This window comes from Trachemys scripta, chromosome 7 (assembly GCF_013100865.1).
Source record: "Trachemys scripta elegans isolate TJP31775 chromosome 7, CAS_Tse_1.0, whole genome shotgun sequence".
Taxonomy (NCBI): domain Eukaryota; kingdom Metazoa; phylum Chordata; order Testudines; family Emydidae; genus Trachemys; species Trachemys scripta.
The window spans coordinates 11,266,351-11,291,062 of record NC_048304.1 but is presented as its reverse complement, the minus strand read 5'-3'; the positions used below and the strand labels follow the sequence as shown (position 1 = coordinate 11,291,062).

General features: G+C 40.4%; 1 protein-coding gene across 2 annotated transcripts in view; it reads left to right on the top strand.

The window, feature by feature from the left end:
- PDZRN3 (PDZ domain containing ring finger 3) overlaps positions 1 to 24,712 on the top strand; it is a 201,876-nt gene that overhangs the window by 152,160 nt on the left and 25,004 nt on the right. The window contains exon 1 of one of the 2 annotated variants that reach the window (XM_034776216.1): positions 4,096 to 4,234. The exons of the other annotated variant lie outside the window; for it this stretch is intronic. Coding sequence (XP_034632107.1) covers positions 4,166 to 4,234 — 69 coding nt within the window. The 5' untranslated portion in view covers positions 4,096 to 4,165. Of the gene's footprint in view, positions 1 to 4,095; positions 4,235 to 24,712 lie in introns of those variants that run through there. 2 annotated transcript variants of the gene reach the window in all.

The following is a 24,712-nucleotide window of genomic DNA, read 5'->3' as shown; positions in this document are numbered from 1 at the left end:
ACAACAGAGTAATATGAAGTAGGTTCAGATAATGGAAAATATCTGCATTTAGATCAATGTTTTTGCTTGAATATCAGGCTTACTTACCAGAGCTCACAGCCCAGTCAACTTTACCCATTAAACTACACTGTTTGCCACCGAGCAGCATGATTAATCTCTGTTAGCCAAGGACCCGGGAGGCCCGGTTTATCTGAGAGCTCTGGTAGTCAATTGAAAAGCACAATGCTGTGCTGAAGTTACTCTCCTGGCCTACTTTCTGGACTATTTTTTTTTTTCAGTGCTCTTATATTCGAATGTAGACTGGCCGTCAGGGCATTTGTTGCATCTGATTAGATATCAGCATAGTCCATTGTACCAGTATGGAAAAATAGTAGGATGATGCTTTGCTATGGGAATTGCAGCTGGGACATACCATGCAATAAGCTAACTTTTAGTTCCTTCATCTTTTTTCCCCCCTTCTTCTTCTTCCATTTCTGATGACACACAATTGCTGAACATTTTTTCAAGGTGACAATTGAAATGTAACTTTTAAAGAGCAACTAGTGTTTAAACAGACAATGTTAACCTTGTCAGGAGCCAACATTTACATTCCATAAAGGAAGATACATCTTATGCAATATCTTTGGAAGATGTAATATTAAATTTATAAATATATGTATTCAAAGCCAAATACTATACTTGTTACAGTACATTTAGTCCTTGTTCTTAAAAATAATTCAGGTTTATTATCTCTGGCATTTTCAGAAGGACACCAAATCCATACCTTTATTCAAGATCACATATTTAAGTACTTTAGGGCCAGATCTGGGTGTATCTCACTTAATCGTTTCCTTGCCATTGCAGAGGCTTCAAGCACTAGTGCACCTGAGTCCCTCCTGTTCTCTGCCTGTGGCACATAATCTAGTCTCTTGTGGGCTGTAATGCTTTCATCTAATTGGGTTTAGTGTGCAGGTGCTGGGTGGTTTTGATGGCCTGTGGTGGTCCTTTCTGGACTTAAAGTCTCTGATTAGATCCAAAGCCCATTGAAGTCAACTGAACTCTTTGCATTGGGTTTTGTGTTAACCCCACATTATTCCAATGTAGATGAACACATTTAAGCTTGGATGTTCTGTATGGTTCCTCAACTTGGTAGGCACACAACAAGACCAAAGGACACAGAGTATCTTGAAATGCTGTGACCCCAGAAGTTCAACCACCACCCTATGCAGAAGTTACACAAAGTATCTGTTAAAGAAAACAAATCACAGCCTTCCAACCTCATGTCCGAGGCCCTTATTCAGGAAAGCATCCCTATCACAGTCATGGGGCTCACTGCATCTCTGTCTCCTTTCTGATTTCTCTGAGTATGACCCCTCAGGTGTTCAGCAGCTATGGAAAGGGTGCTCCCCTCTTTCCCTAATTGGGTAGGATGTGCTACTAAGACAGACCCCATGGGTGAAATATATATCCCTATACATAGTACAGAAACACCACATTAGTGACGGTATTAAGGACTATTGAAAAGCCCCATGTAGTTATGATAGGGAAAAGGAATAGGGATTTGTCACCATCCCGGTTCAGGAAAGCACTTAAACACATACTTAATTTTAACTTGACCTCAATGAAAGTACTTCTGCGTACTTCAGGCTCTGTGACTCCAGTGCTTGGAAGACTCCGAGTATGTCAATTCAGCAACTAGACACCTGTGGCTGGCCCCTGCCAGCTGACTTGGGCTCGTGAGGCTTGAGCTGTTTCACTGCTGTGTAGACATCTGGGCTTGGGCTGGAGCCTGGGCTCTAGGACCCTGCAAGTTGGGAGGGTCCCAGAGCTCGGGCCCCAGCTTGAGCTTGGAAGTCAACACCGCAGCGAAACATCCCTGCGGCCTGAGTCCTGCCAACCCAAATCAGCTGGCATGTTCCAGCCGTGGGTTTTTCTTTGCTGTGTACCCTTAGGGAATATCATAAATTCAAAGACAGAAGACCATGTCCCATTTGAAACGAAGCAGAGACTTCATGGTTCCAGAGTTTCTGCTTAATGATCAGAGAATCGTTTTTAGGTGGATGCTCTAGATAATTTTATTCACTTTCTTCAAACCATTTATGATTTTGTAGACCTCTATCATATCCCCCCCCCTTAGCCATCTCTTTTCTAAGCTGAACAGTCCCAGTCTTTTTAATCTCTCCTCATATGGAAGCTGTTCCATACCCCTCATCATTTTTTGTTGCCCTTCTCTGTACTTCTTTCAATTCCAATATATATTTTTGAGATGGAGCGACCAGAACTGCATTCAATATTCAAGGTGCGCACATACCAGGGATTTATATAGTGGTATTATATTTTCTGTCATATCTATCTATCCCTTTTCTAATGGTTCCTAATATTCTGTTAGCTTTTTTGACTGCTACCGCACATTGAGCAGGTGTTTTCAGAGAACTATCCATGATGAATCCAAGATCTCTTTCTTGAGTGGTAACAGCTAATGTAGACCCCATCATTTTGTATGTATAGTTGGGATTATGTTTTCCAATATGCATTAGTTTGCATTTATCAAAATTTAATACCATCAGCAATTTTGTTGCTCTATCACAGGTTTGTGAGATCTCTCTGTAACTCTTTGCAGTCAGCTTTGGATTTAAGAGCTCTGTGTAAGCTCTAAAGCTTGTCTCTGTCATTAACAGAAGTTGGTCCAATAAAAAATATAACCTCACCCACATTTTCTTTCAAAGATCTTGAAATCAAATAAATTAAATATGAATTATAGGTCTCTAAAAATTGTGGGAAAATCTCACTATCTGCTCTGCAGTGTCACTCTTATCCACAGGGCAGATTTCAGTTGCATAATCTGCACTTGAACCCTGCACAAATTCACATAGTCATCCACAGAAGCCCTGCACATGCTGAGTGAGCGCATGTCCAAGTCAGAGACCCACAATGAGAGATCCAGTACATCCATCTTTAAACACTGGCATCAGAGTGGTTCTATTTTCCTACTTGATTTGACGTTCCATCCCCTTAACTCCCTTATAACATAATAAAAGGCAATAAATATAACAACTTGCAACTGGTAAGTGCTAATCACTTTTTGGGGTAATTATCCATTCAGGGACAGAATATTTGATCCAGATTCATTGTGCCAGTTAATTCAGTGACGTGGACTCTAGAGTATCTTTCACGAAACTGTGAAATATACATATAGCTGACGCCTTACATGATTTTCCTAGTTAGGCAGATCTTTCATATGCTATCGTTATATAGATATGCAGTGTTTAATATACATAGTTAGATGCACACAAAAATGATATAGCTAGAGATATACTCCAAACATATTTTATATTTCATCGTCTCAATATCAGGTATCATTGCCTAATGAGAGCAAGGAGCCACGTTCCAATTGTTGCAGCTACTAAATCTAAAACATTTAAATTGAACCGTGAAATTGCAAACATGCCCTTTTTTCCAAATACCAACATATTCCCCATACCTTTTTAAGGGAGTGCCTTTTTTGTTGTGTGTTTGTACAGCCCCTAGCACAGTGGGGTCCTGGTCCATGACTGCGGCTAGTAGGTGCAATTGCAGGATAAATACTGCAATTGCAGTATAAATAACAACAGAGGACGTGACTTGACCACATTTAATGCTGAACGTAAGAGTTTTGCACTGTCAGATTCATTTCATTGTGACTTACATTTAAAATGTATTTGTATTCTGCTTAAATATGCTAAGAATTATCCTGAGGGACCATAGTAAAATGTAGTCATGTTTATTTGTAATTGCTACAAAATGGTTTACAAAATTGTTAGTGTCTTTTATTATGCCCTGCTACTGAAGCACTTGCTTGTTAATTAGAGAAATTTCAGCTGTCATAGCTGGCAATTATAGCTTCTGTATCACTGTCTGTTATGAATAGTCAATGAGAACTGATTAATATGCATGAGTAGCAGTATATAGCGTGTGCACAGTACAGCAGCTTGACTAAAGCAGTAGAGGGAGTGTTGTGTACTGTGAGTGAAGGAGGGAAAGCACTCAAGAAACAGGCATAGTTGCTTTCCAACATTCAGTGTAATACCAATGTGAATAGTTTCAGTCCAGCTGACTCACCTAGGATATCTGTGTGCATACTTGTTAACAAATATTTCTGTGGCTGTGCTGGTGCATAAGGAAGACTTTCTCTGACACTTAATTAAATATGGGATGCAGTCTGTGCACTCTACAGAAGCAAGAAGAGCAGTACAAATTACTGTATGAAGTTTGTCAGGTAATATCATTGGATTTCATTTCTAAGACCAAATGTTCTCATCTAGCCTAGTGACTATTGTTGTTGTTATTGTAGGAAAAAAAGAATGGAGAGAGGGCTGGTACTAGTGGAAATTAAAGGGTTTGTCACTTTTTTTTTTTATGCCGGTGTGATTTTGACTCCGTTTTTATGATGTGCCTTCCCAACGGTGCTTGTGGAAGATCAAATATTTAAAGTCAGATTGGTACACAGTCAAACTTGCTTCAAGTCTTCATGTCACAAACCAGTGTGCCAGAGTCATTTTCTCCAGCATATGTTAAGTAAAATGTCTCAAGAAGGGTCATAGCTTGGTCATGCACTCTTTGAACAAGTTAAGAAAGACATGTGCGATGATTGATGCTTAGAGAGGTTTTGTCTCTTTTTACAAATAGTTACAAGATACTTATTTTCTGTGGAACACATGTATTTACTTTTGACTTCAGCTTTTAAAGTAACTGTTCATACCAGTACTTTAAATCAAGTTTATGTTTAACTCTTGCAGTTTCTGCTTCCCTGTGTGTTGAAATGTATCAACTGGCAGAAAACCAGAAGTATGGCTCGAAATTTCTTTCAAAATTATTTTTCATATAACATTTCAGATGAGGTTAAGAACATTGATGATGTATTCACCCCTATTTTAAAATAAGTGCATCTTTTCATTTCCCTACTCAGAGTTTTGTCAGTATTGTATATATGTCTGAAATATGCTACTTTGACTGCCCAACTAAAATGTTCTTTGGGTTGGAAGTGCAGGTTTGCATTGTGTAAAATATTGGAAGGGTACAGTAGTGGATATTTACTTATTTTAGACCTCGAAAACAAAAATATGAAAATACCTTGTAATTTTTTTAACATCTGAAAAATGTGACTTTTTGATACTGTGCCAAAATTGCATCAAATACTTAAGTACTCGGAAATTTTAATTATAGGAATTTTCAGTTAACAACGCATTTTAAGAACATGCAACAATCACAAACCACCACAAACAGTATAGAATCAGTTGACGTATAAGGTGTCGTTTTCTACACTCACCAGCAGAGGGTGTTGAGTATCATTACAAAAGCGGTACAGAGCAAAATCATGTGGCCTTTGTTATGGTGCTACCTAGATTTGATCACAAGATATATTGATGTCCTTCACAACATAGTGAATAAACTGTGTCCTGTATGCTCTGCAAGCAGGGAACTAACTCAGTTTTAAACACCGTTTTTATCTAATTCTGTGTCACCCCCATAAGGACAGTGTTGCTTTATGGAAAAAATACTTTGTTAAAACAAATAGAACATGTTTACTGTCATTTTTATTTATCCCAACTCACTCCCCCTTATTAAGCTGCTGCTATGCAGGTCACAATGGGAAGAATTTTCAGGCAAGATAACAAGATTTCTTGAACATCATTCCCCATTGAGAACTAGCTTCTGACGGTGCCTACAACAGCAGGCTTGATGTTGATATTGTTTGTGTGAACCCTTCTGTTAAGATCAGGCGGTGTCTGTCGTAATAGTTAGCCCACAGTGTCGCCAAGTTTTCACGCAGTCTGGATTTGATGACTATCAATGCATTGCATAGTCAGAAGTGCAACAAGCAGAACAAACTGAGACGGCAGCATAATAGGAATATTTTTAACTGTTTATGCAGCTTGCAATTACATTGTATGAGATCAGGAAGAGACAGAGTCTTTGCAACATACTGACATCATTTACCAGAGACAGGTCCCCTTTCTGCAATCACTTAAGGCACATGCTTAAGTTTAGTCACAGGGAGCCGTCCCGGTTGATGTCAGTCAGACTACTTGCATGCCTAATGTTAAGCATGAACCTAGGTGTTTGCAAGATCTGGAGCCCAAGTGCTAAATTAGGGAACGAGCCTGCTAGGGTACAGAGGCCCTGTTTCAGCAAGGCATTTAAACATGTCCCACTGCTACCATGCTTAGCTTTAAGCATATGCTTAAATGCTTTGCTGAACCAGGACCCGAATGCCCTCAACTTCTATAGGTTGTTCAGCATTCTGCAGAATTAGGTCCTTCAACGTACTAGGCTTCTATTTTATTTATATAAGGAAGCAGTAATCATGTGTTTATACATGTTATTGTACATAATTAATTTAGAGACCAAAAGATTTTGCTACTATGTTTTTATTTTAAGACAAGACCATCAGTTTTTTTTATGCGTGTTATTTTGTTATACCCTGACAAAAGCACATTTCCTACATTTTCTAGGACAGCGAGGTTAACTTTATTTAGCAAGATATTGGTTACTTTTACTGATCTCTGATAATCAGTCAGCCAGATTTAACAGCTAGTGAGCCATGCAGAATCATTTTAATTTAAAATAAAATGTAAACACTTTATAATAATAATATGGCTCTTGCCATAGCTTTTTTACTTTATAACATTCATGGAAGTCTAATATAATGAAGCTATGCTTTTGCTACTTACATTGAAACTAAAGGAAACACGCTTTTTTAAAAAGCCTGTCTGATAATATTTCATAAAACTGAATTATGCAAACTTTAAGTATTAGCATAAATAAATCCCCTTAACCTTATTTTTGAAGAGTTCAGCACTGTGGCACGCAGGAATTCAGAAAACACTTGCAGAATTAATAATAGTACATAACTGCACTTTCTCTATTAGACCAAGAGCTTTAATATGGCTGGGAAATTAATGCTTCAATAAATTACAATTCCAGAAGGTCCAGTACGTCTGGCTCTGTAAGTCCTCATAACAGGGAAAACAAAGAGGATCAAATATACCAGGGCTCAGGCTTTATCCCTTCCTTATCCACAGATAATTCAAAGAGATCCTCTTCATTAAGGGCTTTGGCACATTGCCTACAATTTCTTTTTGGGCCGCTGTGAGCTTAATGATGCAGAACAATGGTCTTCCCTCTTGTTGAACACATACCTTATTGTACCTTTAATCACATAATAAAAAGCAAATTAAGACACCTAGTCATTAAAGTGCATTGTGGATGTTGTGCATATCAATGCGTTGTGTTATGAATTTAAAGTGGACTGTGGCAATTTAAAATCTCAATGATCTAGAATGGCAGTTGTCGCTGGAGGCAGCTAAGCTTGTAGTAAGCAACCAGTACTTGTTTCTTCCTAGTCCTCTAATACCCATAACAGCAACTTGTGATCAGTCCACCTAAATCCTGGCACTTCCAAAGTAGGTCTACACCTGCAATGATTTCATTATCATGTGCAGCATCTGAGATAAAGAATTATCTTCTATTTGATGTTGTCTTCCTAGTTGAATGATGTTTTTCAATGCTATCATGGGGGGGGGGGGAAGAGCTTTATGCTATGGGGTATAATCAGAAAACTCTTTTTCAGACCGTATTTCTCACTCAACACCTTCAGCTCCCCTTAGAGCTAATGGTGAGATAAAACACTAAGCAAACACTGCTGAAGAAACATTATAGAAGTACATTGTCTGGGGTGGATCTTTTTATATTTCTTAGGGTTACCATACGACCGGATTTTCCCGGACATGTCCGGCTTTTTGGGCCTCAAATCCCTGTCCGGGGGGAAATCCCAAAAAGCCGAACATGTCCGGGGCGGGGCCAGACCGGGGCCAGGGGTGCTGGGCCGGGGGTGCCTGCGGCCGGCAGCCCAGGAGCCGAGCCAGGCTGGAGACGCTGGGACCGGGGTCGGCCGCCGGAGGGAGCCGCTCGGTTGGGGGGGGCCAGATTGGGCCGCGCCTCCTCCCCTCACCCCCCCCCAGCTTACCTGCTGCCTGCTTCAGGCTTCCCGCGAATCAAATGTTCACAGGAAGCAGGGGAGAGGGCGGAGTTGGGGCGGGGAGTTTGGGGAAGGGGTGGAGTTGGGGCGGGGGCATGGGTGTGGCTGGGGGCGGGGCCGGGGCCCCGTGGAGTGTCCTCTTTTTGGACACTCAAAATATGGTAACCCTATATTTCTAACCTGACATTAAAAGACTAAGGCCCCAGTTGAGGAAAGCACTTAAGTACATGCATAACTTCAAGCACATTCTTAAGTCCTATTAACTTCAATGGGATTAAAGTACTTGTTGAAGTGCTTTCGTGAATAGGGGCTAAATGTTTCAGGGCTAGGAATACCCAGCCTTTCAGCTCTAAGTCACAGGTTTAAATCCGACCTAGGTGGCAGAGGCTGAAAGCTCTTCCCGGGTGATTAGCTGTTCCCACTATGATTCTGTGTGATAAGTTGTTTGTTCCATGTGGAATGCGTTGGTGGAGCTCACTCCAATGCCTGAAAGGGACAGGTGTCCATATCACACAAGCCACTCCCAGCTGAGAGATCCAGGGTTGAATGAGCCTAGAGACTGTACTCTTCATCTCACCAATCTGGGATGTCCCTCTGGAGCAGGGCTGAGATACAGTACATTGGCAGGGTACAAGCTTGCATTGCCACTGCGTTATTGTATTTGATCTGGGGTCAAAAGATTTCCGCTACCATGGATGTGGAGCCAGCATCTTTCACAAGCACTGAAGTTCCCATATATATAAATAATTGCATCTGAATAAATCAAACAGAAAGCTCCGTTCTTGGCCTCACACGCCACTGATAGAAATAAAAACCATAGAACTCAAATTGGATTTGTGCTTTAAACTAGAATTAGCTGCTAAAGGGGCAGTGCTATGTAAACACTAAGGTCAATGTACCAATTCCTGTGACAATAGGAAAATCACAGTGATAAGGAACTAACTATTGCTATATTTTATTGGCAACTTCCAACGACAAGCAGTGAAAAGTCACTTCCTTCTCCATGCTTAAAATACAAAACAGTTATGCAAAGTAGTTATAAAGAAATAAAATATTCAGACAAATGTCTTTTTTCCATTAGAATCCCACATAGTCTCATATACTTGTAGTTGCTACAATGAGACAAGTTTAAGTAATGAGCTATGAAGAAAGACCCTGATTCAGGTAAACACTTAAGCCTGTGCTTAAGTCAAACTGACTTCAAGCTTAAAGTCAAAGCCACGCTTACACTTTCTGAATAGTGATGCTTCCCTAAATTGGGGCCCAAATGCGGATTGATGAAGTAAGTATATAAACATCAAAACTTAAAAAAAATAATAATGTAAAAGGTTGATTAGGAGAACATAGAAAACTGCCTCTAATTGTATTCTGAGTGTACCCTAGCATTTAATTAGGCAGACACAATATGCGATTAGGCTAGATTTCAGTAGTTTTCAAAGTTTAGCTTCAAATTGATGTGCTAACCATATTAAACTGACCTACTTGAAATATGTTCCCTGATCAAAAAATTATCCTGATCAGACACGGTACATACAAATTTCAATTGAGATTCAGAACTAAGAGTAGTGTTGAAGTTAATGGTAGTTAAGTGACAGAATATAAACTTGACCTCAATAACAATGGTGAACCTATCACACTTACTTCAAAGTAGGCGTGTGTTTGCTTAAACAAGATGTTAATTCCCAGGGCTTTGTTCTAGGCAGTTTTCTACTGCTGAATTAGTTCAGCTGTAGGGGAGAAAAAAAAAAGAAAAACTTCGCTTGACAGACTGGAGACCCGTAATCTTCAGAAAACTGCCCTTTAATGATTGTGGCGCCTGTCTGTGGCTCAGAAGTCCCCTTTCTTAATTAGACATTTACCAGAAACTGGCAATTGAAATTTTCCTCTTCACTTGACGATGAATAATGCAATGCCTCTGTTAGAATCTCTGTGGAAAATACTCTTTATTCCATGCTGGAGGAATATTTTGGTTGTTAAAGCAACATAAACAAGAAGCACTATGAAATAAACCAAATGCCTTATGGTCACTTGTGACACAAATGGATAACGTGACCTATTGTGTAGCTGAACTATCTTATTGTAGTGCTTTCCCCCTTTACTTCAACTACCAAAAAATGCTGACCCAGGCACGGCTTTCTTTGGACAGTTGGGTTTGGTGTTTTTTTTTTAAATGATCAATGATTGAAATGACGGGTTTTGCAGTGCTTTACACTTATACATCTGTTTAATGCTACCAAGCAGGTGGCGAGGAGTTGCAAGGGACGAGGCACTAGGGACAATCACTCAGTGCTTTACTGTCACATGACAGCCATGGGCAGGCAAAAAGGAAACATATGGAACCATGAAAAAGTGCAGGTTTAATAATTGTGTTTCGTTGCGTTCATTAATAATGAAATGAAAGGTCATGGTTCGCTTTCAGTAGCACGAGAGAACATTGGTATATACATTGGTATATACTGGGATTGACTCAGTGGAAGGCTAGTTGGGTAAATGCAAATAAGAGGGTCCCCATTCAGACTCTCTGAACTGGTTAGCCAGTCAAGGATTGTGAATGGGAAAGGGGGACTGGAAAATATACACGTCCATTAAATGGCACTACAGCCTACTGTAAACACTATTTTGGAAAACAAGCCTCCATGCCGATGCAATATTTGTTGAGCTAAACAACAAGAAGTCATCTGTTATTTGATCAACAAAAAGCTATTAGAGCAATGTTTTCTCACCAGTCTGAGAGAAATGCTGATTCTCTAGTGGAATGTTTGAGGGACCAGGGTCCAAATTCTCCATTTGCTTAAAACTCCTTCACTGTTCTCAAACTGGTTTCATTGGAGTTTCTCTGGATTTTCACTGGGGTGAAAACTTACCTGTGTTGAGTAGTACCTTACTTCTCAAATGGTCTCAAATGGTCTCATTGGGAATACTGGAGAGGTCATGTGCTGCGTAGCATGAGTGACACAAACAGAATTTGGCCTTTGACTGGTTGACTTTGATGGACTTGTGCCCACTCATACCAGTGGTGAGTTAGATCCTACGTGTCATACAATGTTATCTCAGAAGAACTGAATCTCATACATCAGATGCTTACTGTGTGGATTTTGCTGACAGTCAGAAAGCCGTTCAGAGTTTGACAAATTTACTGCCACACAACCCAGTAGTCTTTGCTCTTTGTACTAGGCGTAGCTGTGCCCATATGATTGTCATAAATTGCAAGCCTTAAAAATAGGCGGGGGAGAGAAAGGGGTATTTCCCTTCCCCACACTGCAAGGTACAGTTCACCGAAATGAAGTTACTTTTCCTAATTAACATAGCAGATGTCACCCCCTTTGTCATGAAATGCTGAAAAATAATAAGTGCAGCATAGAGTGAAAAGACAGAATGAGGCAGTACTAGGTGTCTTATTTGGAATCATAGCCTCAGTAGGGTCTAAGACCATTGGTTTGTTGTTGTTATTAACCGGAAAGCAGCAAACTATACGAGAGTCCGAAGTGGCTACCCTATAGACATAGGGTGACTAGATGTCCAATTTTCGACCCAAAGACCCTTCCTGCACTCTGAATTCCTCAGCCCCAGCACGGAGCCCCCTCCTGCACCCCAAATCTCCAGCCCCACCGCAGAGCCCGCACCCCCAGCCGGAGGTGACAGAGTGACAGCTGAGGAAGGAGAATGTGGTGCATTAGAATGGACAGAGAGGAAGCATGGTCGTCTGCTCAAAGTACTCCACCGTGTCTCCCGAGTTCAATTGTCAGCTTCAACAGACCTCCTGTGTAACCCTGGGCAAGTTGCTTCATCTCTATGCCTTGATTCCTCATCTCTAGAGGACTCCCTTTGTCTATTGGACTGTAAGCTGTTCAGGGCACAGACTCGCTACCCCTTTGTGTTTGCACTGCAGCTAGCACAATGGCAGGCCAGTCTCAGTTGGGGGTTCCAGGTGCTACTGAAATAGAAATTATTATAGTAATAAGAACTGGTCTACACACAAACTTGCACTGGTGTAGCTAAAGGTTAAACAAATTTATCCAGAGCAGTGGGACTGTGTGTGTGGATGCTCTTACATTGGTTTAGTTTGCCCCTGGATTTATCTAGCTGTTTTGCTAAATCAGTGCCACCTTAGGGCAGGTCTTCACTACAGGGGGGGAGTCGATTTAAGATACGCAAATTCAGCTACGCGAATAGCGTAGCTGAATTCGACGTATCGCAGCCGACTTACCCCGCTGTGAGGACGGCGGCAAAATCGACCTCCGCAGCTCCCAGTCGACGGCGCTTACTCCCACCTCTGCTGGTGGAGTAAGAGCGTCAATTCGGGGATCGATTGTCGCGTCCCAACGAGACGCGATAATTCGATCCCCGAGAGATCAATTTCTACCCGCCGATTCAGGCGGGTAGTGTAGACCTAGCCTCACACCCTTACTTTAACTGCTAAAACTTCAGCCGTTATTTACTATTATTGCAATAAAGTTGTGCCAGTGAGACAAAAAGAAGAGATGGCTCAGGAGAGACACCATTGACTCAGACACCTCCCTTCGTAATGATCCTTTGTTACAGGACTCCGTCTTTCAAAGCTACTCCTGTTATAAGGCTCCAGTCTTCTAACTATTCCTAGTAAAGTCATTTATAAAATCCCCTTCATAAAAAGCACCTTACACACAATTCTTGCCTCTTGCACTGTGTAGTTGGGACGGAGCAGTGCATTACACTATATCACTGGAAATGCATGCTGCAAAAGATTACTTTACCGGGCCTATCATCTGCAGCACACATGGCCAGCTCTTCTGGAGAGTTAAAGAAATTGGGTTAATTGCCATTGCTAAATTCTGTTAGTGAGCAATTCATGCTAATTTATGGCTGCCATTTGTATCTCACACATAAATATAATTGATTGGCTTCCTCTAGGTCATGCTCATTAAAATGATAGAAAGATTCATTAAAGCTAAGGGCTTGTAAGCTTATATCTATGTTTTATATGGACCAGTCAATTATTAACTTATTAAGCAGATACTTAATAAGGTTGATAGAATATGCAGTTGTTTTCTTCTCCCATTTCACATGATAAACATGCTACATAAAAACAAAAGGTCTGAGAATCAGTAGTTTGAAAAGCACTCCTATTTGAGCAGTATGACACCAATCCTGAGCCTGACAATACCACCAAAAATGTATCATTTCCAATATGCTATGACAGTCCTTATGCTGTATTGTTACTAGTTAACACATCTAAATATCAACAGAGTTAAGCTTTCTCCCAAGTTTTTCCTGTTGGAAGCGAAATATTTTAGAGAACAAATGAACTCTGTTTTAAGTAAAGAATTTTCCTTTAGTCTTAATTTTTTTGTTACGAATGGCTCACAGGGAAGAAGGGAAATGCACACACATGGAAACAGTCTATTATGAAACAATATGATTCTTCTTTTTTAAAAAGAGAAAGTCTGTCCATACGAGTGAAATAAAAGGAGGATTAGACTGAGCTGCAAGAAGAATTAACCTATATTTTGAACCTTCTTTCTGCAGTGCCTGAGGAAAAGGAGGTTTAGAAATAGGCTTTTTTGCTGTTCCACTTTCTATAAAATCTAAAGTTGTGCTGCTTTTTTCTTAAAATGCAGACTTCTTAAGAACTTGCTAAAGAAGTGTATCAGACCATAAAGAGTGTTTTAAATGAAACACAGACATTGCAAGTCTAAAGGAACTAGCATTTTTGTGGTGCGTTTCCCAAGGATTTGCATGGTTTTCTACAAAGAAAAGCTTCTTACTCATTCTTAAGCAAAAAAGTTTTCCTCTGTGACATTTGTGAATTATAGAACAACCAACAAGCCATATAATGTAGACAAATGTTTACTATTCATGACATTAAACTAATGTAAAACCAATCTAATCTGACAGACAGCTGGGAAAATAACATTTTTCTTTCAATACATTACAGATTTTATTGTAGCTCAAACAATATAGTATTTTTTCACTTGTCTTTTAAAGTTTTTTTTTAGTTTATAGCCAAAAACTAACTTTGCAACTAAACAATTACAAGGTATAAAAGAAGTATTGAAACAGTAATCAAGAAACATTTATGCTCAGAAACATGCTCTGCCTCTGAATATTTTTGTCATTCACTAACACTAATGGCCACATCTATGCATAGTGCAAATTCCTCTTTCCAAAATGGGTGATGCACTGTAATGTCCCCTCACACCCCTGATAAAAGTTTCCCCACATTACCTAAGTGGTTGCCCTTTATCCCTTTCTCCCTGGCCAGAAAAGCTAAACACACCAACAGTTTTTACACTGTTACATTTATCTAATAATTTAGATTCTTACACAATGGCTATTGGTAAATTAATCAATTATAATATTGTATATTATACTAAAAATTCTTCCCTCTCAAAATTGTTTTACAAGAACAAAGAGTCTTCTTCTACCGGTTTGATACTGCGTGCACCTCTCATTGACAACTCTGTAAGAATTATGGCCTAGATCCTCAGCTGGTGAAAATTAGAGTAGCTATATTGACTTCATTGGAGTTACACCAGTTTTCCCCAGGTGAGGATCTGGCTCTGTATGTGTATCTCAGTGATGAGAGAGACAAGATGGGTGAGAGAATAGCTTTTGTTGGACCAACTTCTGTTGGTGGAAGATACACATTTTTGAGCTGCACAGAGCTCTTCTTCCGATCTGGAAAAGGTAGACAGAGTATCACAGCTTAAATACAAGGTGGAACAAATTATAACTGGTTAACACATGTTGCATGATATTTGATGGAGATCACATTCTGACAGAAATCTTTCCAGGACCCTTTTCCTGGCCTTCAAACAATCCCCCAGCCTTGCCAAGCTCATCATCAGAAGCAAGCTCCTCACAGACCACGACACACCAACTCAATGCAACACCAGAACCTGTCAGAAAAACAGATGCAAAACCTGCAGACATATCTCCACTGCTACAATGATCAATACCCCCCACAACACACCTTTCAAGATCAATGGGCACTACACAACACATTGTGTACCTCTATCTAGTACATCAGATGGCCCAATAACAACTCTATGGGTAAAACAAGACAATCACTACACTCTTGAATGAACTCACACAGAAAAATGATAAAAGACAAAAATACCATATCACCTGTTGATGAACACTTTTCACAGAATGATCACTCCATATCTGACCTCTCAGTCCTCAACCTCAAAGGAAACCTGAACATCATCTTGAAAGATGAGCCTGGGAACTTAAATTCATAACTCTGCTAGATTTAATACACTGGGTTTATGGTTTATAACAATTTGTAATCCGCCAACCCCCATTTTTTTGACCCATGACTGCAGAAGTGTTAACTGCCCACTTCATTTTAAGTGGTCTCAGTGGTAATTGTTCGATGATAGCCAATATGGGTTCCATTGTTGAGTGGTACATTACAACAAGGAGTGTACAGCTGGTGGTGGGGAATCTGTATTGAAGCAGGTTTTCTTGGGAGTTCGGGTGGCTTGTTCCTTAGTGCAATATTTATATTTTTCTGTTGGAGTGTCCTTGTTGGGTGAAGGTGATTTTAAATATGTTAAGGTGTGTATCCCGGACTTTCTCCTCAGAGCATATTCTGTGATATCTGAATGCCTGGCTGTAAATAACAGATTTCTTGGTGTGTTTAGGGTGGTTACTGGATTTGCAAAGATAAGTGTGGTAATCGTGTATATAGTTGTCCGTAGGGTTTTGTTGCTGAAACTTATTGTGGCATCCAGGGAGTGTGGGAGTGTTCTAGAGAGAGTATGATAGATGAGTGGTAGTTGTTTAAGTTGTGCTGGAAACATATGAGGGAGTTTAGGTCATCTGTCCAGTGACCTATCAGTGATGTAGCTCAAATATATCATTGGTTTCATGGTACATTTTTTCAAGAAATTCTTCCTCAGGTCAGCCCAAGAAAAGGTTGGCATATTGGGAGCCATCCTAGTACCCCCATGGCTGTTCCCATGGTTTGGACTAAGTGTTTGTTGTTAAATGCAAAGCTATTATGAGTGAGGATGAAATGGATGAGTTTGGCCACGTGTTTGGGGAGGATATTTGAGTGTTGTCTATTGTCTTGTAGATATTTGAGGCAGGCAGTGAGGATGTCATGGTGAGGGATGTTGGTATATATGGTATCCATGGTGGCAAGGATGATGTTCTGAGAGAGGTTGTTAATATTATGGCGTTTCTGGGGGAAATCAAATGTGTCCTGGATGAAACTAGCCTTTTGCGTGGTGAGTGATTTGAGGATGATGATGCAATTTGGTTCCGGAAACTACTGGGGAACTTAAAAACAGAATAAGCATCAATGCAAAATGTTGAGTGGATACGATATGTGACCATGTAAGTAGAGGGATGTCAGTTATTCTAAGCTATATCTCCCATCTACTGTGAAACATACCCTAAGTTAACAGAGGAAGAAGGAAATTCCAACTTTTTATTCTAACCAGAAGGATGCAAACAATTATCACATTCATGAAATGAAGAAGCCTTTTTGGGCCCAGGGCTTTACTCATCTGAAACTCCACAAGATCATGACAGAAGCTCTGTCCTACATGTTGCAAATTCTTTACAAATTATTAAAGCTATCAACATCTTCCCCTATTTCCTCTCCTTTGTATCAGACTCCTTCCTTTTCTCTTTGTTTTGTCTCTCACCCATCCATTTCCCCCCATCTTCTGTCCATCCAACACTGAAGCAAGCGAAAGCTCCAGTGGACAGTAGATTTGGAACCATTTGGGACTTACCAAGGCCACACTGAGACAGGGTGGACATTGTTATTTCCTTCTCTCTCTCGTACTACCCAAGTCCTGTCACCTTTTTAATAGGCATCATAAATATCTTCACAGATCATCATTTTAAACCAATTCAAGTTCACATTCCCTACCTTGCTTAGTCTATTTTCTAGAAGCTTCATCTGATGCTCAGGGCACTACACTACAGCTCAGATTCGGCTCCACCACATGTAGGTATGTTCCCAGCCTATAATAGCATACTGTCATCTTTTTCTTTTACTAACTTCTATTTCCTTTACTCTTTATTTCTTGGGAAGAAAAATTAATGAAAGATGTCAGTTTACCACATCATTTCCACACACTTGGTTCAAGGGACTTTCTATCTGCATGTGTGTCTTGTCTCCCCCCCCCCTTTCCCCCCCCCTTATTTTATCATCTTTCTTCCCTTTTCTGGATTAAAAACATATATCATGTCTCACTTAATGGACTATTGTGTCATTTCATATCCCTTCCTTGGTTTCCCATTGTCAGACTCTGCCCATGTCTATTGCATGCTGATGGCTCACTTTCCTTCATAACATCTTGACTTGTTTTTTCCCTTATTGTATGTACCTATTTGTCTCAGTCAGGGCCTGAACCAAGGCCCATTGAAGTCAATGGAATGAGTCCCTTTGATTTCAATAGGTGTTGGAACAGGCCCAAACTACCACTGTATAACCAACCCCTTAAAAAAAAAAAAAAAGCAGACTTCCTATAAAGGATTGTACCGTGAGTACTTACAAATTTCATTTTGCCTTTACAATGTAGCCTTACATCTGTCCCTTTATAGCAGTGGTGGGTAACCTGTGGCCCATCAGGGTAATTTGATTGTGGCCTGTGAGACATTTTGCTGACATTGACTGGGAGCTGTGGGGATCCGTGCCTGCAGACGGTCAACATCAGCAAAATGTCTCGTGGCCTGCAATCAGATTACCCTGATGGGCCCCATGCAGCCCTCAGGTTGCCCACCACTGCTTTATAGCATACCATCATAGCTCCAACAGTCCAGTGTAGACTGTAACTTAATTATATTGAACAATATCAGAAAATTCTATAAAAAAATACGAACTTTTCCTGGTTACTTAGTCACCCTACTACAGTTCTAGTTTAGTGTGTGTTCTAGATTCAAGCTTCACATAACGATATGTCTCTCTGTCTCATGTTACTATTCATATTGTCTAGCTCCATCAGAGATTTCATTGAGGCCCACTGTTCCCACTAATTTAATTGTAGCTGTCTCCATACCTAATATATTTCCAGTACATAAAGTACAAAAAAAAATCCAGAATTTAAGCAATGGCATGTTTTAGTCAAACTAATCTATCCATCGTTTTACCATGAAAAGGTCCTTTTATCTCTGTTACGTGGCAAGTAAGTTTCTTAAGGAATTATGCATATTTCTAAATGGTGGCCAGCTAATAAAGCATTTGTATATATGGATTTTCTTCCATGTTATTTCAGATGTACCCATTTATAAATAAGAATTTTGCTGCATACAGTTTACAAACACTACAAATAAAATGTATGTTTATACAGCAGAAAGTAAATGTAGTTATATTCGTCTTATTTAAACTGTAGCCTAACAAATCTGTTTACCACCTTTACAATCATTGGAAATAGTGACATTTGTCTATTGTGACTTGTGTTTTCCATTCAGATTAGATCAATACAAATGCTGTATTATTATCTGATGTAGTTTAGGAAGGATGTAAGCTTAGCTGCGAGCATTAATTTCATAGGGAAACCAAAAAAGCAAGCTCTTGATATCAGTGCAAATACGTTCCTCTCGAACATTTTGTAATCTTTGTTTACGGTGCTAGGAATCATAGGAATAAAATACCAACACCTGCTACCCTCCTACAGAAGAAAGCTTGAGCAAATGGTTGAGCTAGCCATCTGCAGACCTGAGTTTGGCAATTTTCATTATATGAAGAACAAGCAGGTTTTTTAAACAATTTTTAAGAGTATCTTAAAATACCCCTGATGTGCTGACCTTGAACTAGCTATCGATGTACCATACAGTTCAGATTTGGAACTCTACCGGTACTGGTGTCTCTAGCTAACAGTATTATATTCCCATAGGCTTGACCTGCAGTTCTTTCTAAACAGATCAATTAAGGACTCTGTTAGAATAATGAAAGCTTGCCCCTTAGACTGCAAGTTCTTTGGGGCAGGGACTCTTTTTTTTATTCTGTGTTTGTTCAGCACTTAGTGTAGAGGGGACTAAGTCCACAACTAGAGCTCCTAGGTGCTGTGGCATTACAAATAATAAATAATAGAATCCTTGTACTGCAGTAGATCCGTAATGGGGGGGGGGAAAGGTGTCTTGAAGCGTTTGTTAAAGAAAGTTTTGAAAATTCATGATTAATTCTAGGTGCCGGTATTGCAGCATTGCCCTTTTCATTCCCCTACACTGGAAACTACATCATGTTAGAACACAACTTTAACTAACGAAACGTTAAACACAATAGTCTATCTCCGCTGAGTGCTCAGTTGTGTTTAACATTGTGCCAGTTAATATGAGTCCTCAAGGTCATTGTCTAACACAATGCAATTTTCCTGTATAGATAAGTGTCTAGAACAGTGATGCCCAAACTTTTCCGGTCAGGCCCCCGCCACCAGTAATGGAATCTGTCCATGCCGCGGCCCCCTCCCCCCCCCCAGTTACTGCACAATTGTCTCAGCAGCAGAGCTGGAGGCGGAACTGGGGATGAGGCAGGAGCTGGGGCTAGAGGCGGAGAGGGAATGAGGGCAGAGCTGGCCTGGGGGCGGAGCTGGGGGCGGAGTGGAACTGCAGCTGGGGCCATAGTTGGGCTGGGGGTGGAGCAGAGCTGCAGCTGGGGGCAGAGCTAGGTGGCGTTGCCTTCCTGCCCTCCATGGGGGCTGGCCCGGGCCCCGCCCGAACATTGTTCCACGTCTTCCAGTTTGGGGACCACTGGTCTAGAGTGAAGGGGGGTCAGCATCTTTATTACAAACCCTTGTTTCAGGTTTAAGCTTAGGTTTTAGGCCAAAACTTGGCAAACAAGATTTTCAACCTAGGAGCAAATTTCCCCCCCAGTTGAAAAAGCAAACAGAACAGAAATAATGCTAATGGAAAAGGATACTACTGTGCTCTCTCACAGATAAGTGAATTAAACGGACTGGGCAAGAGATGAGTATCTACAATAGCCTGGTTTAATTGCTTGTCAGATTCTGATAGACACAAAACAGCCCCAATATTGAGGATTAAAAAGCAGCAACTGCAGCTTGCGCAGTTCATCAACTAAAGGCTGCCAGAGACCACTGTGACCAAATTGTCTGATCTCCTGTATGATACAGGCCATAAGATTTCCCTGAATTAATTCCTGTTCCAGCAATAAGTGTTGTCAGGAAAGATTTATACAAACGTACAGGCCTCAATCTTTGGGGCAGAGGGGCCAAAGGTCTGGATCACCAGGGTTCAGCCATGCCTCTGCCCCTTAACGACTCTGCCCGAGCCTAAATCTACAGTGGAGTGTTGATCCCATGGCTGGCTACACTGGCTTTAGGGGTGCATTGCATCAGTGGAGTAATGCAAAGAAGATTTAGTGTGGATCAACTCCTGCACTTGGGTTCTCAGATCAGCACGTAGGCACTGAAATGGTAAGTTCAGTCACCAAGTGCCAACCTGAGTGTTCAAACGTCTGAGTGTTTGGATGTTCTCTTTGAGTGCCCACATTTGCAAATTGGGCCTACACCATCTACTTTTTTCAAATGAATTTTCTAGAAAATAGTCCATATGGTCTCTTCAGTTTTTAAAAGCTCCCTGTTGAAATTAATGAAGAGGTCTGCTTAAAATCAATAACATAATATGGACCCTTGTTACTATCGTAGAGTTAAACCACATTTTAAATTTATGTTTCCATTGATTTTAGTTTTATTCCACAATAAAAGCAGGAGGAAATATCAACTAGCACACGAGAATTAGTTACAAAGTATTTACTGAGTCACCACTGTGATCACATTTCACAAGAAAACAGTCTTAAAAGACTTCTACTACACATTTGTTTGTAATTCGCTAGTTAAATACATATAGAGTTTACATCCTAATAGACAAGAGGAAAACAAGAGGTCTTGAATGTATCTGTTATGCTTAGATACTGGGATGAGTGTCTCCACAGAGACTAGCTACTATAAATCACTTTATCCATATTGTCCCATCATTCCAAAGACAGGACTCCAATTGATATCAGCAAAGCTGCACCCACCCACCCACACCATCGGAAGTTCTCCTATTAACACAGCTCCTCTACTGAACTATCGAGCTGGATACAGTCTTGGCTAACTCTGAGAATCAAACTAGTGACGTTCAGAGCTAAGAGAATGATTCTCTACACTTTAAGCTAAAGAACCAGCTTCTGTAACAGGGAGTTTAACAACTCACATCCTTTGTGGATCAGGCACAGATGGGAACATGTAACACACACTGACCAGTGATTTACATTACCCCATTGATCTTATCCATACTTCCTATCTGAAGTTTATTGGCTTCCTGGGGGAAGTAGCCATTCTGCTCATTTTAGTATTTCATTCTCAAACAACAGTGTTCTGTGGGCCCTCATTTTAAGGGTATGGAATCAGATTCTGATCTCAGTGACACTAGTGTAAATCTGAAATAACTCTCTGACATTCAGAGGGGAGGGATAGCTCAGTGGTTTGAGCATTGGTCTGCTAAACCCAGCATGTTGTGAGCTCAATCCTTGGGGGGGCCATTTAGGGATCTGGGGCAAAAACCTGTCAGGGGCTTGGTCCTGCTTTGAGCAGGGTGTTGAACTTCATCACCTCCTGAGGTCCCTTCCAACCCTGATATTCTATGATTCAGTAGAGTTAAACTCATGTCAATCCAGAGCAACTAAGAATAGAGTCTGGTCCATGATCCCGAACAGCATGTTCACCAAAAACGGTATTTTCAAGTTTTAAAATGTATTTACTCCTACTTAGGAAGAGAAGCATATTTCTAAAAATACAGATGTTGGCACTATGTTTGTGAATAGGACAATATATATACTACTGAGTATCCACAATTAGTCTCTTATCTTTAAAGAGGTTTCACAGTGAAAAGAAGACATCTAACAAGGCTTTCTCCTTGACTGATGAACCAGTTACACATCCATTGGTTATTTAGGAGGACAGACAGATGTGTAGGTTGAGTAGTTACTAGCCGCAGAATTACCTACCTAGTATAAATTACCTGTGTTGCCATAAATCACATCTTTCCTGGAACTACCCACTTCCAAAGACTAAAATCCCAACCCTGTTTTTGCATTGAACTAATTGAATTTTTTAAAGTGTCATAAAAATAATACATTTCATTACATCTTTTATTTTGTTGTAGTCATTAGTACCTTATCAAACTACTAACATCAAAAATATATACCTCAGAGACACAGTCCACTTGTAAATCATTCATTAGCCAAAGAATGATCACTAAGCAGTTCTTTTTGTCTGTAACACTTGGCTGTGATTTTCAAATCTGATGAGGTGATTTACATACTCAAGCTTCAACTTAAATGGGAACTGTGTCTGAATTCCCTAGTAAGCTTTGTAAAGGTCAACCTTTGGGTTGGATTTTGTTATTGTTGTTTGGAGGGGTTGTTTTGTGTTTTGTCTAATTCTGATTTGTGAGCCAGCTGTGTAAAGAAACTTGGCAGCTGGAAGTTATAGATTCCAGAATCTGGGATGAATCATTCTGACAGCAAAATCTTTCCATCAAAATCTTCCCTGCCTTAACTGGCTTTTCTTACAAATACCCCCTGCATCTGATTGGGCATCTTGCTGCTCTGTTATGCAACCCTTCTTCATTTAATTTTTACCCACAGTCACCCTGTAGAACATTTAGCAAGATGCTGCAGTTGGAAGTTGTTCTGCTGCAACCAGAATGAAAATAGATTTTTTTTTTCAAAGATCTTTGATCCACTCCTACTGCCTGTTCCCCATCTGATATCAAACTTAGTGATGTCTTACTTATCTCCCTAGTAATTATTTATGAGAGTACAAAGAGTTAAGATTCAGGTGAGGAAACTGATGTTTGGTTGAAATAAGTTATGCAGCAAACTAGAAATGCAAAGCCTCTAGCTAACATATTTAACAGAAAAGAATTAGCTATATTACTGGCAAGAAAAATGATCACAGGAGGATTGATCCAACTAGCACTAGTTGGACAGTTTTACTAGCTTTTATAACATTCAGTTGTGGAAAGTGGATCACGTAAAGTTTGCTTGCCTGACAATGATTTCAGGCTAGAACTATAAAATGAAATACTTGATATAACTTGGGATTGGGTTTCATTTTGATTGCTTATTTACCTTAATTGTACACAAATTATTTAAAAAATCAATTTTAGACCTTACACAATAAGCATCTGCAACATTTAATTTATAGTAAATAATAAAACCAGGAACCTAATCAGCATTTCCTCTTTAAACAGAAAACATTACATTGGACTTAATTTTACAGCTGTACAAATTATTTTAAAGTAATCTGCTTAGTTGGGTAAGTTAATGATGTTTAATTTGACCAGGCCAAACTTTACATGCCTTTATTACTTTGAGCAATTGCAGTCAGTGCATCTGTTAATGTAATGCAAATGTAATGCTAGCACATAACAAATGCTCCCATTCTCAACTGGCTGATCAAAAATCTGGAGTCATCACCTTGCCAAGTTTCTCCATGATGAGCCTAAGAGGACAGTGTAATAAGTATGTGCACAAGGTAACTCAAAAGGAACAGGTCTATGCACTGACATTAACCTGGTCTTTGTTGCTTTTTGCTATAGGCAATATATTAACTACGGGCCAAACCCAGATATCATTGTCACGTGGAGTTGCACCTTACTGTATAAGTAAGGCTAAGATTTTGTCATTGTCACAGACATTTTTAGTAAAAGTCACGGACAGGTCACGGGCAATAAAGAAAAATTCACGGAAGCCCATGACCTGTCCGTGACTTTTACTAAAAATAGCCATGACAAAATGGGGAGCTCAGCTGTGGAGTCCCCACACTGCCTGCAGTGGCTAGTGTGAGGACCCCCCACTGCCCCGGAGCTCAGGGGTCCCCCCAATGCCCGTGGAGTCCGAGAGCTCTGGGGCTCTCCCCGCCGCTCCCAGCAATCAGGAGCTCCAGGGGTCCCTGCAGTAGCCTGGAGCTCGGGGGTTCCCCCCACCGGCCGTGGCAGCCAGGAGCTCCAAAGGGTCCCCCCACTGCCCCCAGCAGCTGGGAGCTCCGAGGGTCCATGACTTCCATGACCTCTGTGAAAAAGTCGTAGCCTTATCTATAAGTAGTCCATTTGCTTCAATGGGACTATTTGTGGAGACAGAATTCTCACACACACACACACACACACACACACACGTTGACTGGAAAGGTTGTGAAGTAGGTTGGTCATGGTAATTGCTTGTGGAATGTTTGGCTGCCGAATCACAAGAGGTCCCAAATTTTGTAGAAAAGCAGTCAATATGAGAGAGAAGCCCATGAGAGAGATGCCACTGCAGAAATTCAGAGGGTTCACAGAAAAGGTAATTTTGGTCTGAGCAGAGCTGTTAAATTACAGCGTGATGCTCCTAACGTGTGTGACCACCACATTTCAGACTAGCTCTTTCAAAGGATTTAGGTGTAAAAATATGAATGGTCACTCTCTAAGGTGAGTATCCACCAATCGAGGGGATGTAAAAAATGAAGTGTATTGGGATGGAAGATTTTTAGAATAGGCTCTATGGTCAGAAATTCTATTTTTAAAATTGGCTCTTATTGGGATAGGGAGTCCGGGAAATCTTTCAGTACTCATCTAATCTCTCTATCCATCATCACAGTGGTATCTTAGGGTATGTATGCTCTGTAACCAGAGGTGTGACTGCAGCCCATGTAGACATACCCAAACTAGCTTTGGTATAGTTAGCTTGAACAGCAATAAGCTATGAAGCCGCGGCAGCATGGGATAATCATT